Genomic DNA, 18533 nt, shown 5'->3' with positions numbered 1-18533 from the left:
AATGGATCCAGTAATTTTTGAGTAATGCGAGAATAAATGTCTCGGATCTAGATCACCTGACAATTGCTGTGTTCAGAGAGCTTTTAAGTCTTGTTCGAGTCATCCATTCCATAAAGGAACTCACTGTTCACATAAGATAAAAATCATCATCTGCTCATTTACACGATGGAACATATGTGAGAACTTCTTGTGACCACAGGAACCACACGCACTGTCTATGCTCCATGTAGAACACTTCCTTGTCCAGTTGGTGGCAGCAAAGAAGATCACAACAAACATTTTGGTAACCATGGACACTGGCTTGAGGTAATGTGAGGAGTTAAATGTATCCCTTAACTGTACAACACATGGCTCAAAGAAAACAAAAAGTAAGTAAAAACGATCAGCTTGTGTTTTTAAGAACAATTGGTAGATTTTCAGAACCTTATCTTCTAATGGTGAGACATATAAATTATTTTCATTGTATGTTTGCTGCAGTTCAATCATACTGAAGGAAACAGAAAAGTTTTAAATTGTTACATGTTCAAAAGGTAGACCCGCCATCATTATGTGACTGATGGTTTGAAGCACAGGAGAGAAGATGTTTAAATTTAGAGGAAATCCAGTCTGTGGAAATTGTGTCTTCAAGTCCAATCCACTTCACACTTCCTAAACAAATACTGTTTGATTAAAGTTGGCTTAATCCTTATTACATTACAAGGGAAAGTAACTTTGTTAATTGGTGGTTTTGGGGCCCAAGATCCAGCTATTGCATATTTACACATTTCTGGTGAAAACAAACTGCAAGGGAGGTTCTTGTTTACACTAGAGAAAAGTCATTAAAAAAGTTATTTTACATTTACTGAAAATACAATTTCTTTTTACCATCAATTTCAATATTATTTTATCTGCATTTGTGTGTCTACATTTTGGATATAATTGACAACTTCAGTTCCTTGCAGTTTTTATGACCCAATGCCTCGACCCAAGATGGCTTTCTTTGTGTTTCTCTCTGGTCTGAACAGGATTATGTAACATTTAGGTCCAAACAGCGCCACCAAGAGGCCAAAACTGGAGGCCAGGATGGCAAAAACCTCCACTGCATCTGCATATTTGCCTGGTGAACTGATGTAAGAAGGGACAAAGGCCACCCACACTGCACAGAAGATCAACATGCTGAAAGTGATGAGTTTGGCCTCATTGAAACTGTCTGGAAGATTCCTTGCTAGAAAAGCTAACAAACAACTGAGAACAGCCAGTAAACCAATATAACCAAGTAAAACTGCAAAACCAACTGTGGACCCAACTGCACACTCATACACTATCTTGTCACTGTGATACTGGATGTTTTTATGAGGCACTGGTGAAGCAGAGACAAGCCAGGCAGTGCAGATTGCTGCTTGAACAGAAGTCAGAACCAGAACTGTCCCTCTCTGCTGCACAGCACCAAACCACTTCAGACTGGACTCACCTCCTGGTTTGGAGGCCCTGAACACAGCCAGAACCACCATGGTTTTCACCAGGATACATGAGACACAAAGCACAAAGCTGATGCCAAATGCTGCATGTCTTAGTTGGCAAGTCCATAATTTGGGTCGTCCAATGAAGAGCAACGAGCAGAGGAAACACAATTTGAGCGACACCAAGAGAAGAAAACTGAGTTCTGAATTGTTGGCACGAACTATGGGTGTGTTGTGATGATGGATGAAGATGCCCAGAACAACAACACAGATACATGTGCCCAACAGTGAGGTGGTTGTCAAGCAGATACCCAGAGGCTCATGGTAGGAGAGGAACTCTGTTTTCTTAGGAACACAGTGGTCACGCTGGGGGCTGGACCAGAAATCTTCTGGACAACTGGTGCACTCCATGGAGTCTAAGAAAAGAGGGAAAATGATGAGATAAATACAACATCTCTGAACTGTGGTGTTTAAAACTATACACTCACCAGTTGTATTGCTGATCTGTCCCTCAGAACAAGGGACACAGTCAAAACAACACTCAGGTTCTCCCTTCTTTCTGGCCATGCGGGTACCTGGAGGACAACTCTCACTGCACACTGACCGAGGAGGCTGTGTGGAGAAATATCAGCACCTGTTCGATTTTTCTATAATGATTAAGGCAAAGATATGGTAGTCCGAAAAAAGTAAGAAATAACCTGTTTGGATTCAAAGTTCCAGAAGATTTTGTCTTCATCCAGTGTGAGTTCTTCACCTTTGAAGGCTGACCTCTTAACCTCACCCACAATCTGAACTTTTGTTTTTCCATCAGGGAGCCACACCCAGTTCATGATGTCATACACAGGTAAGGCATCACCATTCTCATCAAATGACACTTGATCACCAAATGTTGTTGTGAAATTGACTTTTTCCAAGTAATGCATAATCTATGAAAATCCAGATTAGAGACAAAGGGGGGAAAAGCATTTAAAGTATAGTGCTTTCTAAACACTAAATTTCACTCGATAAAGAATACCCTAAGTAGGGTCCATCCATCTATATTCTACCGCTTTATCCTCCACATGAGGGTCGTGGGGTGCTCTGGTGCCAGTCTCAGCTGACATAGGGCAAAAGGCGGAGTCACACCCTGGACAGGTCACCAGTCCATCACAGGGCCATATAGACAAACAAACATCCACTCTCACACTTACACCTATGGTCAATTTGGATTGTCCAATTTGTGGATTGCCTAATCCCAGTTATAGACCAAATCAGATTTGGTCTATAATCTCTTAACACTTCATACTCCAAAAGAAATACGAAGGATTAAGTGAAATGAAGAGTTGAGTGTAAACTGATATCTCACCTGCCATGGCTCCAGTCTTTGTAAATGAGCACAGTTATTGTTGCTGAAAGGTCCTCTCCCTGGTTCACACTGCAGCATGTCATCAAGAGCATACGCCAGAGTGTACACAGTCTTATACACATTATACTCTGGTCTGAGGTCTGAAACATCCACCAATTCAGTCTCCACATTCTCTATAACTTCCTGTCCAGTGCATAATTCCCCTCCAGCTTCCACCCAACCTGCTGGAGGTGGTGCAAATCTACACTGAAATGTGTGTTCCCAAAACTGATTCACCTGCAATGTAGTTCATCTTAAATCGATTACAATATTTTTTTTCCATAAATTACAAAATCAGAGTGAAACTCACCATGCTGTTTCCATCAGTGTTGTTGTGATGTAGATCAGGACGTATTTGTAACAGGAAGTCCCTGAACCCTGGTATTTCTCCTCGACGAATGGCGATGCCCAGTGTTCCACCCAGGTACGGCATGAAGTGGGGAGTCTGGAGCACATCAGCTGATGTCCAGGCTGCACTGACAATCCACTGCAGGCCTGTCACGTTCTGCCTCACCACCTGTACATTGTATTATCACGTGTAAATGAATTCATACTTTCATACGAGTAAAGTATAATCTAGTTTTCACAGTTGATGTCACACACAAACTTAGAGTACGACCAGAATTACAGTCAAATCTGAATTTGTCTTGGTAAACAATCTTACTCTTAAACATTAACAGCAGCTTTAACAAATTACATGTGAAATAGAATACATGAAATCTGTTTTTTTTTAAAGGTTAAATGGTTTTTGCTACATATATTTTTCAGCACTGACCTCTTTCATGAGGTTAATTATGTGACTCTCATGTGCAAACACAATCACCACTCGAGCTGTAGATTTCCTCATCACATCCACTATTCTCCTCACTTCAGCAGGGTCATCACCCCGGGGCAAAATCTCTGTGTAAGCCAGACAACCTCCACCAGCTGGACCCAGATCAGAGTGAAAGGATCGGGCAGCGTGGACTCCATAATCACTATCATTGATGAGCAGACCTGCCCAAGTCCAACCAAAGTGTTTTAGAATCTGAATCATAGCATTCACCTATGTGGACACAGATCAGAGGGATTAGTGCACAGGCTGGAATCCTCTTTACTAGAAATACTGCTAAACAGGTTCATCAAAGACTCATGTTTAATTACTGTCTTTAAGTGTTGAATTTCTGACACCACACAACTCTGTGAATGAAACATATCACATGACTGATGACACACTCTTTTCTTTTTGTGGATACATTTTCACCTGAAAAGCATCACTTGGGATCGTCCTAAAGAAAGATGGGAACTTTTGTCGGTCACTCAGGCAGGAACATGAGGCATAATAACTCACCTGCAAAATAATACAGACTTTCTTTCATTCAACATTCTAAAAAATAGTTTCATGTTGATTGTTATGTTTATGTATTTCATTTATTTAAACTTACCAGAGGCATTCTGTACAAACCTAAGACTGTGGATATGGCAATAGTACGTCTAGAGGTCGCATCCCCCACAATCCCTAGGACTGGAGGAGTTCCTACACAGTTCTCCTTTAATGTAACTTGCTCTTCTTGACCACTGACTAAGGTCAGTGCTGCACGAAATCCAATTCCTAGTTGATCACAGTTATCAAACAGACTGTATCCCAGAGTCACATCACGCAGCAGGTTGGCGTTTATGTTGATTTCATCAATAGTGAATGCCATGGTCTGAGCCAGTCTGAATCCTACAATATTAAAACTAACAACATAACACAAGAGTTTACCACCTTAAATACATTAAATTAAATTCAAAATACTGTATTGTCCCATAGGGAAATTTGTCTTGGATTGAAGCTGTGTATATCACTACCCTCGTGATACAATAAATAATAAAACATGACACTAAAATACAATAAAACAACACAACAAAGGCAATAACACAATTAAAGCACAAAAGGAGCAACAATTGTTAAAAACAACACAAAATCCATGGCCTCATTTAAAAGTCTAAAAGATGTAGGCACAAAAGAGTTTTTAAAACAGTTAAGTTTGCCTGCTGGGACTCTGCAGCATCTGCCAGAGGACAAAAGCTCATATTCAGTGTGGAGGATATGTGATGTGTCGGTTAGTATCCTCGGAACTTGATTATGAACAGTCTGCTCATTTGCCGACATTCAATAGTATCTGTGCATGTATCTACATGTTTGACAAATACATATTACTAATTCAGTCAGAGGAATAGTTCAAATATAATAGCAAATGTAACAGGACTTAAAATGGCATATATACATATACAGTGTATATGTATATATATATATATATATACAGTGTATATATATATATATATATATATATATGTATATATACATATATATATATATATATATATATATACATATATACACATACACATACAGTCTCCTTACAGACTTGGGCATCAGCTTTGTGCTCACAGACTCACCCATAGCAGTCAGGCTTTTGTGGCTCTGAGGTAAAAGACAGGTCAGGATCAGTTGAAATGAAGTTGACTGTAAACAGTCCACCTAGAATCACATCTCCAGTTTTGTGCATCCCATTTAAATGAAACTGTCCCTTTAACTGACAAGAGGAAGAATAAAGAGAGGAGTACACTAAAGAGGAGAAGCAGAAATACAACAATAGGTCTAAAAATGCCCTCATGACTTTGCTTTGGCTCATTTCCTTTTCTGAGTGCAGTCTTATCTCAATATCAGCACATTTTATTGATTTGCAGCGTCCCATGTTGATTAATATTGTAACACCACCCATCAGTGCAGAGGAGGAAGTGAAGCTGTAGGGGCAGGGCTAAAAATAAATCCCAACTGTCACTGATTTGTACAAAATTATGTGGAAAGGAGTATCATTGCTTTCCTTTGGTATATGTATGTTTGATTGTAGAAATTGAAATTGAAAAGCCACAAATAATAATACTAGTATCACCATTCATTATAAAATGTATAAACACAAAAACATTTTTTTCAGTTACACCCTCTCTCATGTCATCCTTATTGCTCTGTGTGTCATTTTTCTTTTACCTTATCTACTCTGCTTTTTTCTGTTAAACACACTCACACTTAGATGTTAAATGTTTAGCCAGCATTTGCCCAATTACAAAAATTATAAAGGTGTTTTTAAACATTTTGAGTGGGTCGAGGTGATGGCCCTGACAGGGAATGACACACAATTAAAACCTGCAGGAGAAGGGCATGAGGGCTGGTACCAGTTACTCTATCCTCCATGTGCGAGGCTCAGGCTCAGGCAATGGGGGTTGAATAAGGGGAAGAGGAGATCACGCACCTGCAGCATGTGGAGGAGGTGAAAGGAGAAGGAGAAAGAAGACAGAAGACTGGCACCCTCAGCCACCACCGGAAAATGCAGGCACTGATCATGCATGTTGTTAACTGTGATAAAAAAAAAAAAAGACAATCCGATGCTAATTCAGGCCAACCATCTTAGCTGTGCAACCTTGTAATACTGCTGGTGACCTGCCTGTACAGTTCCTGCAGGTGTTATGGTTCATGTGTTCAATTGATTCATGTATTTTTTTGTGTCTCATATTAAATGGAACAATCATTTTAAGGCATTATATGCTTACATTAACAACATTGTAGTTTTATTATTGAATTATATTAAGCTTCAGACATAACAGGAGGCAGCCTATATACAGCAAGGAGAGTCCTGTCTTTTTGTTTGGTTACATTAACGCCAAAATAAAATACAAAGGCGGCACTCAGAGGATGAAAAATCAGTAAGTGTGATTATTGATTGTACAATCTCTTTGCCAACCACAACATGGGAGACAGACCAATCTCTCAGCCTAGATGGAAAGTTCTGGTTACAAATATCATCTAATATATTCAAAATTATGAAAAAATCCAGACCTACAACTAATAAGATACAAAACGTACCCAGAATACACTACACAGGACAAAGGATGTTTAGAATGGGGTTCTCACAATCAAATACCTGTTCAAACTGCAACGAAAACACAGCAGATAGTTATAGCATGCATGCTATATGGCTATGCTATCTATGCTATCTCCATAGATATGGCTATCTATGGAGAGATGTCTGCTTCCATAAAAAATAATTGGCTTGATTTAACCTGGGAATTACTAATTGATTATATTTCTTAGGGCAGGTGGGTGACTGTGTCTTTTTTGGTGGGTCCACTGTGCTGCAGGTCTGGGTTCCGGGGAACTGGGGCTGTCTGGTGGTCGATGTGGGTCGGTGGCGCTGGGTCTGCTGTGGGTCGGTGGCCCTGGGTCTGCTGTCCCTTGGTGGCTGTGGCATGGTTGCCGTCTCACCTTGGGGGTTGGGGGTGGTGGGCCATGGGCTCCGCTTCCGCCAGTGGTGGGCTGGCCCCCGCCCTGGGGTGCTAGCAGGCTCTGGGTTGCGGGGGACCTGAGCCTCTGCGATCTGCCTGGGTGTGGGTTGGCTCGGCCTCTGTCCATGGTCTTATCACTGCCTGCTCCCTCGGGCTGACCCTGGGTGGGGGGCTTCTGCCTCTCACCCCTCAGACTGGTCTTCTGCGGGGTGGATGTGAGTCTCTCCTGCCCTGTGCGGCTGCTGGGCCATCTAGGGAGATGCCTGGACATGTCACCCACACAATCACGTCCGTCAGGTACTGGAGAGATTGTTGCAGCACCAACTCTATGTTAAAGCTGTGAAGTGTGAGTTTCACACCCGCTCGGTTTCCATCTTGGGGTTCATCATTTCACCTGGAGAGATCCTGATGGACCCTGAGAAGGTCCGGGCTGTGCATGACTGACCGATTCCTCCCTTCAGCGTTTCCTGGGGTTCGCAAACTTCTACCAGAAATGTATTCGCAACTTCAGCTCGGTTTTGTCTCCCTCACATTCTCTCACCTTTGTGTTGCAGCCCTTCCAGTGGAACCCTGATGCCGACCGTGCCTTAACAGAGCTTAAATGCCGGTTCACCTCTGCACCCATTCTCCATCACCCCGACCCTCACTGTCAGTTCGTGGTGGAAGTAGACGCCCCTGTGCCTTCTACTCAAGAAAATTATAGTGTGGGGGACAGGGAACTGCTCGCCATCAAGTCTGCACTCGAGGAATGGAGGCACAGGCTGGAGGGGTCGGAGTAACCGTTTCTGGTCTGGACTGACCACCGCAACCTCGAGTATCCCCGGGCAGCTAAGCGCCTCAACCCCAGGCAGTCCAGGTGGTCATTACCTGTTTTCACTTTGTTGTTTCATATCGTCCCTGTGTGCATTTGGACTTTCTGGGTATCTCATAGGACTACTGGAATTAAGCTAAGTATCACTTCTGTAGGTCTTTCTTATTTGGTTGCTATTTCATTAAAAAAAATGAGGGGGCACCTCATTTTCAACATTGTGTTTAATGTATAGAAACACACATACTGAGCCATCACATGGCAGAACAGCAGTATACAAACCCATGTTTGGACACTTTTTGTGCAAAATAAATCAAAATCAAGCCATTGGCATTATTGATATGTCTTAGCACAGCTTGGACCCTCTGTCAGGAACGAGGTCGTGGAAGCCAGGGGAAGGACACAAATGCAGAGACTCGAGGTTCAGGCAAATTCCAAAAACGTTTAATCAGTCCAAGTCAGTTCACAGAAGATCAGTCCAAACAGGCAGAGGTAACAGAATCACAAGGCAAGAGACGAGGTCGTGATAATCAGGCAGGCAAGGGTCGAAGCACGGGAAGACAAGAACTCGGACTAGGTACGTGGGACAAGAGTGCTGGAACGCGAGACAAGGCTACAAACGAACTGGCGACGAGACAAGACACAGAGAGGGTTTAGAAGCAGTGCTGATTAGGGGGTAAGTGCATGCAGGTGCGCAGGAACAATCAGGGAGCAGGTGGATGCAGACGAGAAGGGGGCAGGGCAAACAGGAACCTGAAACAGAAACAGGGGTGAGTGCTCACAAAATAAAACAGGACACAGAACAAAACATGACAGGCAAACCAAACCATGACAGTACCCCCCCCTCAAGGGGGGTCCAGAATAAACCTGGACGGAATCCAGGTGCGTTCCTCAGGCCCATAGCCCTCCCAGTCAACGAGGTATTGGAGCCCCCGGCCCCGACGGTGAGAAGACAGGAGTTTCCTAACGGTGAACACTGGGTTATTGTCAATGAACCAGGTGGGTGGAGGGGGAGTGGCCGGAGGGACGAGTGGACTGGTCCTTACAGGTTTGACATAGCTGACGTGGAATGTGGGGTGGACCCGCATTGACCTTGGTAGCTTTAGCCGGACGCTGGCAGGGTTGATCACTTTGGCGATGGGGAAGGGGCCGACAAACCTGGGAGCGAGCTTCTTGGATTCCACCCGGAGAGGCAGGTTCTTGGTTGACAACCACACTTTCTGGTTGATGCGGTAGCTTGGGGCAGGGGTCCTCTTCCGATCCGCTGCTGCCTTGTAGGCCTTGTTTTGGCGTAGTGGTTCTGGCGGGCCCGCTCCCAGGTTCTCCTGCAGCGTCTCACCAAGGCCAATGCGGAGGGTACTGAGGACTCATAGTCTTTGGGGGGAAAGAGAGAGGGTTGGTAACCATGGACAATGTGAAACGGGGAGAAACCAGTAGACGAGCAGGGGAGTGTGTTGTGGGCAACCTCGACCCAAACCAGTTCTCGGGACCAGTTCCCAGGGTTCCGTGAGGCCGTGATGCGCAGGCCGGTCTCCAGCTCCTGATTTAGGCGCTCTGATTGGCCGTTGGTTTGGGGGTGAAAGCCAGATGAGAGGCTTACGGTGGCGCCGAGCAGGGTGCTGAATTCTTTCCAAAAGTTCGAGATGAATTGTGGACCTCGGTCCGAGACAATGTCACTGGGGAAGCCGTGAATCCTGAAAATGTCCTTGATCATGATTTCTGCTGTTTCTTTGGCTGATGGGAGTTTAGGCAGGGGTACAAAGTGAACCATCTTTGAAAATCTGTCAATGACAGTTAGTACCACAGTGTAACCGTCAGATGGGGGAAGTCCTGTGACGAAGTCCATAGAGATGTGGGACCAATTGTATTTGAATTTGAATTGAATGACTTTATTCCTCCCCCAGGGGGGAAACACACATTCACAACAGCTCAGTTAAGAAAGGTGAGAATAGAATAAAAGTAAAAATAAGAATAAAAATATAGAATAAAAATAAAAATAAGATAAAATAAAAATACAATACAATACAATACAATAGTAAGACAATTACCAAAAGATAAAAAGTAAAAAAGATAAAATGACACTCTAATATAGAGTATTATCAGGGAAAGTGAGTGGACATTTACGAGGAGTTAAATATCCGAACAGAAGTGGGGATGAAGGACTTTCGGTAGCGCTCTGTCCTACACCGAGGGTGCCGGAGCCTGCCGCTGAAGGAGCTGCCAAGCCCCTCCACAGTCAGGTTCAGTGGGTGGAGTGTGTTCTCCATGATGGAGGACAGTCTGGATAACGTCCTCCTCTGTCCCACCTCCTCCAACGATTCCAGCGAGCAGCCCAGGTCAGAGCCGGCCCTCCTGACCAGCCTGTTCAGTTTCTTCCTGTCCCGGTCCGTGCTGCCCGCTCCCCAGCAAACCACAGCATAGTGGATGGCAGAGGCCACCACAGAGTCAAAGAAAGTGCGGAGTAGAGGTCTGCACACTCCGAAGGACCTCAGTCTCCTCAGGAGGTGGAGGCGACTTTGACCCTTTTTGTAGAGGGCGTCGATGTGAGTGGTCCAGTTCAGTTTGTTATTGAGGTGAACACCCAGGTACTTAAAGTTATCCACCAGCTCGATGTCCGAGCCCTGGATGCTCACCGGTGGGTGTGGTGGGGTCTTTCTCCGGAAGTCGATCACCATCTCCCTCCTCTTTCCGTTGTTCAAGCACAAGAAGTTGCTCTCACACCAGTCCACGAAGTCTTTGATGACCGACCTGTACTCCAGCTCGTCCCCCTCAGACACGCAACCAACAATGGCTGAGTCATCGGAGAACTTCTGGAGGTGACAGCTTCTGGAGTTGTAGGTGTAGTCTGAGATGTAGAGGGAGAAGAGGAACGGTGAGAGCACCGTCCCCTGAGGAGCCCCGATGCTGCAGATGGCCACCTCAGACCTGCAGTCCTGCAGCCTCACATACGGCGGCCTGTTGGTGAGGTAGTCGGTGGTCCATGCAGCCAGCTGTGTCCCCACTCCTACGTCCTCCATCTTCATCCGCAGCAGCGCCGGTTGGATGGTGTTGAAAGCGCTGGGGAAGTCAAAGAACATGTCTCTCACAGCGCTCCCGGCGACCTACAGGTGAGTCAGTGCCTGGTGCTGCAGGTAGATGACGGCGTCATCCACCCCGATCTTCGGCCTGTAGGCGAACTGCAGCGGGTCCATCACGGAGCTCACCACCATGCGCAGATGTCTGAGGACCAGCCTCTCCATGGTCTTCATCAGATGAGAGGTCAGGGCGACGGGGGGGAAGTGGCTCGGCTCCTTTGCGTGCGCTGTCTTAGGAACTGGAACCACACAGGAGGTCTTCCACAGGACCGGGACCTTCTCCAGTCTGAGGCTCAGGTTGAAGATGTGTGCGACCACCTCACAGAGTTGGTCAGCACAGTCCCTGAGCAGTCTGGGGCTGATCCCATCTGGTCCCACAGCTTTCCTGATCTTCAGTCGCCTCAGTTCTCTCCTCACCTGCTCAGTTGTCACAGAGAGGGGGGATTGAGGGGGGGTGAGCAGCTGGGGCTGTGGGGGGTGGGGTGTTGGAGTGAGGTGTTTTGGAGGTGAGGACGGTTGGTGGATGGTGGCTGTAGCCGCTGGAGAGCAGGCGTGTGAGGAGTGGGGGGCAGAGGTGGAGAGGGGAGGGGGGCCCTGATCGAATCGGTTGAAGTATTGATTCAGTTCAGTGGCCCATCGCTGGTCCCCCCCGCTGTGACTCTGGCTCCACTCTGTCCATGACCTGTGATGTTCTTCAGGCCTCTCCACACATCCCTCGTCCTGCTCTGTCCCATCTGCTCCTCCAGTTTCCTCTTGTAGACGTCCTTAGCCTTCCTGATCGCCTGCTTGAGCTCCCGCTGGACTTTTTTCAGCTCCTCTCTGCTCCCTGAAGCAAACACCCTCTTCTTCTTGTTCAGCAGGACTTGAAGTTGAGGGGTCACCCATGGCTTGGTGTTGGCAAAGCACCGCACCCTGCGGGTTGGTGCGACGTTCTCCTCACAGAATTTTATGTAATCTGTGAAACAGTCATTGAAGCCGTCGATGTTATCTCCATCAGAGAAAGTCTCCCAGATTGTTGTCTCGAAGCAGTATATATATTTTACAAAGCACCCAAGTATCATTGTCAGTTGTGCAAACATGTTTTCCCAAGAAAGTGTTGGGCCTACTTACTTTGACCAACTTGTAGGCAGAGGGAGTCTCTCTCCTTAGTCAGGTCACTGATTTTTTCTGTGACTGTGTGCTGCTTCTTCTTGGCCTCATGGAGCTTAAGCTGCTTCTTCTTAATATGTAAAAATGCTGTTGGAGCTACAGTTGCCTTCGTATCTGGAATGATAGGATAGATGATTAAAAAAGCTCTAATCATAAAAGCCAGGTGAAGGTAAAATTAAATAATGAGCAGCTGGCTCTAGATATCTGCACTGGAACATAATTGTATAACTATCATCCATCACCAGTGAATATATGAATGGATATGTACAGACTATCATCAGTCAGTCATCATCTACCGCTTTATCCTCTGCCAGAGGGTCGCGCCGTGCCAGCTACATCAGGCGATAGGCACCGCGGTGAAATCAGTTTCAGGTTGGATATTCAACGGACATTCGCTCCAGATCCAACGACACCACTCACCCTCTCCACCCCAAGATAGGTGCACGATCACGGCTTGTTCAAAGTCCGACCCATCGCTCTTAACTTTCGTGGTCTTATTTAGGGACCGTCAGAAAATTACTTTTGAAAAGTCAATATTTACATAGAAATTGAGAAAAACATATATACGAGGTACTTAAATGGAATAAAAAGAGGTGTGTCCTGACAAGGCAGTCTAGCACTATGGCCCTATACTGATTTGGCGTCTTTAGGTCACATGACCTGGAAGCTATTGAGCTAAAATGCTAATATTTACATTAAAAAAAATTATAAAACATTTGGGAAGTATTTAAATGGAATAAAAAGAGGTGTGTCCTGACGAGGTAGGTTCGTATTATGTTTCTGCACTGATTTGGTGTATTTGGGTCACATGGCCTGGAAGCTATTGAGCTAAAATGCTAATATTTACATTAAGAAAAATATTAAAAATTTTGGAAGTATTTAAATGGAATAAAAAGAGGTGTGTCCTGACAAGGTAGGTTAGTACTATGTTTCTGCACTGATTTGGTGTCTTTGGGACACATGGCCTGGAAGCAATCAGCTAAAATGCTAATATTTACATTAAAGAAATTATTAAAAATTTGGGAAGTATTGAATTGGAATAAAAAGAGGTGTGTCCTGACTAGGCAGTCTAGTACTATGTTTCTGCACTAATTTGGTGTCTTTAGGTCACATGGCCTGGGAGCTATTGAGCTAAAATGCTAATATTTACATTAAGAAAATTATTAGAAATTTGGGAAGTATTGAATTGGAATAAAAAGAGGTGTGTCCTGACAAGGTAGGTTAGTACTATGTTTCTGCACTGATTTGGTGTCTTTGGGACACATGGCCTGGAAGCTATTGAGCTAAAATGCTAATATTTACATTAAAAAAAATTATAAAAAATTTGGGAAGTATTGAATTGGAATAAAAAGAGGTGTGTCCTGACTAGGCAGTCTAGTACTATGTTTCTGCACTAATTTGGTGTCTTTGGGACACATGGCCTGGAAGCTATTGAGCTAAAATGCTAATATTTACATTAAAAAAATTATTAAAAATTTGGAAAGTATTTAAATGGAATAAAAAGAGGTGTGTCCTGACTAGGTAGGCTAGTACTATGTTTCTGCACTGATTTTGTGTCTTTGGGACACATGGCCTGGAAGCTATTGAGTTAAAATGCTAATATTTACATTAAAAAAATTATTAAAAATTTGGGAAGAGTTTAAATGGAATAAAAAGGGGTGTGTCCTGACTAGGTAGGCTACTACTATGTTTCTGCACTGATTTGGTGTCTTTAGGTCACATGGCCTGGAAGCTATTGAGCTAAAATGCCAATATTCACATTAAAAAAATTATAAAAAATTTGGGAAGAATTTAAATGGAATAAAAAGAGGTGTGTCCTGACTAGGTAGGCTAGTACTATGTTTCTGCCCTGATTTGGTGTCTTTGGGACACATGGCCTGGAAGCTATTGAGCTAAAATGCTAATATTTACATTAAAAAAAGTATAAAAATTTGGGAAGTATTTAAATGGAATAAAAAGAGGTTTGTCCTGACTAGGCAGTCTAGCACTATGGCCCTATACTGATTTGGCGTCTTTAGGTCACATGGTCTGAAAGCTATTGAGTATTAAGTATTGAAATGGAATAAAAAGAGGTGTGTCTTGTGTTTTTTGTAACGGATACACTTATGGTACAGAAAAACAGAGCTTTAATATTGAATATTATGATAGTAAATTAGTTAGTTATTGTATTTTATCTGAATATTTCTAGACAAAAAAGCTTGTACTTATCAATAACTTCCACGTTATGTGATCTAGTGAGCCTAAACAATGCAAAATGGTCTTTCTACTTATGAATGACACCAAAGTTGACCACATTTCAAAGATACTATTTATTGGCACACATTGCAGGCAAGAAGACCCGGGTTCGAGCCCCTGTCAGAACAAGGGCCTTTCTGCATGGAGTTTGCATGTTCTCCCCTCGTGTGTGTGTTTTTTCTCAGGGATCTCCAGCTTCCTCCTGCAGTCGTAAAACATGCGTGCAGTATGGGGAATAGGTCCATTGGTCACTTTAAATTGACCATAGTTGTGAATGTGAGAGTGAATGGTTGTTTGTCTCTATTGCCCTGCGATGGACTGGCAATTGTCCAGGGGTGTACTCTGCCTAGTGCCCTCAGCTGAGATTGGCGTAGCACCCCCTGCGACCCTCCGGTGGAGAATTGGTAGATAATGGACGGATGGATGTTTACTTGCACAGGACACACTCCCAAGTTCCTGTCTTGGCCACTGAATATGTCTTTTTGTCCATTTCCACACACAGCCTATGAAACCATCTGTCACAGCCATCACACTGGACCTGTTGAAATAAGAAATTATTTATTTATTAATTGGGTATTATTTTTTATTCCCTTGTATTCTTTCCCTTAGATTTACTCAGGTGAACCTCTTATGTCTAAAGCACAATTCTTCATTGTTATTACTGTTTTGAAACAACTCACCCAGTCTGTAACTGGAGGTCCAGATGCTGGAGGCTTTACTGCTGCACACATTGCACAACAGCTTTGCTCATCAAAAACTTAAACAAAAAAAGTTATTATTTAATTGTTTACAAATGAAATTCTAGATATGCTTGTGTGATTTATGGTGTGTCTACCTGATGCCTGTAGGATTTTGAGAGCCAGATCTCTCCTCTCCCTTGTCATGTCTTTTCTCGTTGTTTCAAAATGAATTTCCGGAATCAGAGGGAAGGCCTTTATTAGTGCTTCTGCCATCTAAACAAACAACAGTTGTGTTATAGAGGGTGTTTGCTCTTCATTGTAAATTAATAACACAGACAATCCAACATGGGTGACACATTATAGAAGACATCTGCCTGAATGCCTCCCAAATGTTTGAACAGATTTGTAAATTGCCTTCCACAGAAAAAAAATAAAATGAGATGATGAAATAAAAAAATCTTACCTTGACAACAATGATGCCGCAACTGCTTCCATTTGTTGAAGTGGGTGGGACATAACTCCCCCTCTCCACTTCACATCCACCCAGTCCGTCTTTCCATGGCGTGTTCGCCTCATTCTCAAGTATTCCCTGAATAAATACACGTTAAGTACATTGTATTAAAAGGCAGATATTTGGTGTCACCATTAAATAACCATTGCATGTATTCACTTTATCACTGAGGAATGTGTATTACTGAATAAATAAAATAAATAACTTTGATATTTTTCAGTTCTGAAATGTTCATAATTACAGTATCAGCTAACAGTGTTGTTTGAAATGTGATTGAATGTATGAAACTAGATGTGACTTAATTTAAATATTTATGTATTGAATATAACAAAATCAAAAAAACTTGAATGTTTATTTACTGTATTCTTTTAGCAGCATGTTCAGAGTCAGCAAGCTCTGATGATGATGATGCTGGATCCAGTATGAATACACTACTAATGGCTGCATTCATGTACTGTGACAGAACAAAAGTTAGAAAATACTACACAAACACATTACTTTTGAAGTATGAATATTACATAATGAAATGTAAATTACAAACCAGTAATTTCCAGTGGTTGTTGTTGACAAGAACAAATGACAGAATAGCGCCATAGTTGTCAAATTTTACCTACAGTGGAAAAAAAACAAAACAGACTTTCAATGACTAATTCTAACACTTTAGCTCTTTTGCCCTATATTTGTTGTGCTTAGGAACTTCTTGTGCAAGAGTTAGTATATTAACTTTAAAACAAACAAACCATGGTGTGATTTTACTTATCAGAAAATACATAAACAACCAGAGAGGAGAAAGTAATCAGTTATGTGAGGAAATAAGTTGTAGAATTGTCAACAGTCTGGCTGTTTTTTGATGTAGTTAATGTATAAGTTTGAAAACTCCCTTTCTCCATCCCACCACACCCCACACCCCCATCACTACGCACAACATAAACAACACACACATACCTTTGGTAAACTGTGACGAGGAAGATCAGTTCTGTTGGCAAACCAAATCCCACCTGCTGTATAGGGGTTCATGATGTAGATGGTGTCCACCATGTTGAAGGTATGGGCAGCAACATGAAACAGTCCTTCAATGACCTGGCAAATCAACATGATGGTAAATTAATATTAATTAATTTGTGATATAAATCTGCAAATGCCAGAGATAGTAAGTAAGAAAAGAGTAAGAAAAACAGTCATATACCTCCCCCACCAACCATTGGTGTGGTCGCAGTGTGCACAGGTCACTGTGATGTATGACGATGTTGCGCCCCTTAATCTGTGAAGGAAGCATGGCTATGACAACCTCTGTGTTCTTCTGCCACAGTGTGGTTAAGTGTAAGGAAATGATAACATGCTTTTTAATATTTTCATTCAGGGAATTGAAAGAAAAAAAAAGTGCAATTTACTTTGAAGGAAAGCCTTATATTTCTTTAAAAAAAACAAGCGCAATGAAAATAAATCCATTTACCTGTTTATTTTTGTTTTGCTGCTCCTGAGCCACTTTTTTTTCCTCAACTTTTTCGGGACATTTGGGTTTCGGTAGGTTTTTAGGTGGACTGAAATACTTTGACCTGGACTTGGAGTGACCAGCAGAGCTATCTCGTTTCTTCCACTGTTCTTCATGGTCGTCCTCTGGCTTGCTTGAACTGAGCATTTGAGGGTTTTTGTCCAGAATCTGAATTGGCAGATTATGTTGGTCAATGTGCTCTATATATCTTCCCCATATGAGGAAAACATTTTCGAAATGAACTCTGCTGGTCTCAGGTACTTTTTCTTCTGTAGGATGGAGTGTTTGACCAAACCAAACCACAGTTCAACGTGGCAGTTGGTATCCCTTGTTTTGGCTATGTTGTCTTTTTTATCACTACTTGGGCTTTTTCCATGCCGTGACAGATTGCCAAGCAACAAGCCACTCCACAATGGGAAAATCCCCATATAGTTTCTCATCAGAAAATCAATGACACCGGGACAGCGGTAATGTTTTTTTTGACCAACTACATCATCTGACAGGATGTTGCACTCTGCCTGGTCCCGTCTGAGTTGAAAAGCACCTGTGAAAGGTGATTTTCCAACTATACTGTTGGCAGTTTTCCCAATGGTGCCTTCCTCCTCTACCATCACCAGTTCATCTTCCTCCAGCTTCATGTCCTTGGTTTTTAAAACACACTTGTCAAGATAAGTTTTGCTCTGTTTGACCAAATCACTGGAATCTTTTGCATCAAAAATCACACACATGTGATAAAAAACCTCAAGGGCCACATGCATACTTGTGCAGTTGAGGAGGTAAGCAAAACAGAATGTTGCATACTCCTGTATGCCTCTGTCTTGGGTTTTTTTCCCAAATGCTGTGAAGACAGCCTTCATGATGTGAGCAGAACACAGGTGCAGGACAGTGAAGCTGGGAATCACTGCAGGTTGTCCAGACACTGTTTCGAAAGCTCTGGCAAGGTAGACCGAAATATTCTCCTTGTTGAAAGATAGAAGAACACTGTTCATCAAAGCCCAACTGTAATCAGTTTCAACCTGTGCTATTCGTCTTTTTGTTGTGTAAGATAATTTCCTCTTGAATTCCATGAGCCAATGGGTAATGGTGGGAATGGATTGCCTGTTGCATATTAGTTCTGTGACAGGCAAGGGTGGCTTATCCTTTCCCATGCCTGGCAAAACTAAAGCATAATACAAAACTGGTTTCTTTTGTTCAGGTATTTTCTGTATCACACTACCTGTAGCATCAAGATAGAGGGCGATGGGTGATGGTTGCTTTAAGTGTTCAGCCAAAATCTTTGTCCCTGTGTCTGTCTGTAAATGTATAGCAAAAGGATCTATTTGGAGGTGGTGAAGATAGCCTTTTGATGATGCATGACTACTGCTCTCATTGATGACTTTTTGAGTCAACATGAGCTCAAGCATTATATCGTTGTGGAGCCTTGCACTCTTCTTCACCTCAGAGGATATTTTCTTCA

General features: G+C 43.0%; 1 protein-coding gene across 1 annotated transcript in view; it reads right to left on the bottom strand.

The window, feature by feature from the left end:
• Positions 1-495: 495 nt before the first annotated feature.
• LOC131468263 (extracellular calcium-sensing receptor-like) overlaps positions 496-18533 on the bottom strand; it is a 53661-nt gene continuing 35623 nt past the window's right edge. Inside the window, exons 7-9 of the mRNA XM_058642315.1 lie at positions 2138-2365; positions 1928-2051; positions 496-1855 (exon numbers count right to left, since the gene is read on the bottom strand). Of these exons, the coding sequence (XP_058498298.1) occupies positions 945-1855; positions 1928-2051; positions 2138-2365 (1263 nt within the window). The 3' untranslated portion in view covers positions 496-944. The remainder of the gene's footprint in view (positions 1856-1927; positions 2052-2137; positions 2366-18533) is intronic.

The sequence above is a fragment of the Solea solea genome, chromosome 11 (assembly GCF_958295425.1).
Source record: "Solea solea chromosome 11, fSolSol10.1, whole genome shotgun sequence".
NCBI classification, from domain to species: Eukaryota; Metazoa; Chordata; class Actinopteri; order Pleuronectiformes; family Soleidae; genus Solea; species Solea solea.
Note: the sequence above shows the minus strand (reverse complement) of the source record. Positions and strands in the feature narration are given on the sequence as shown.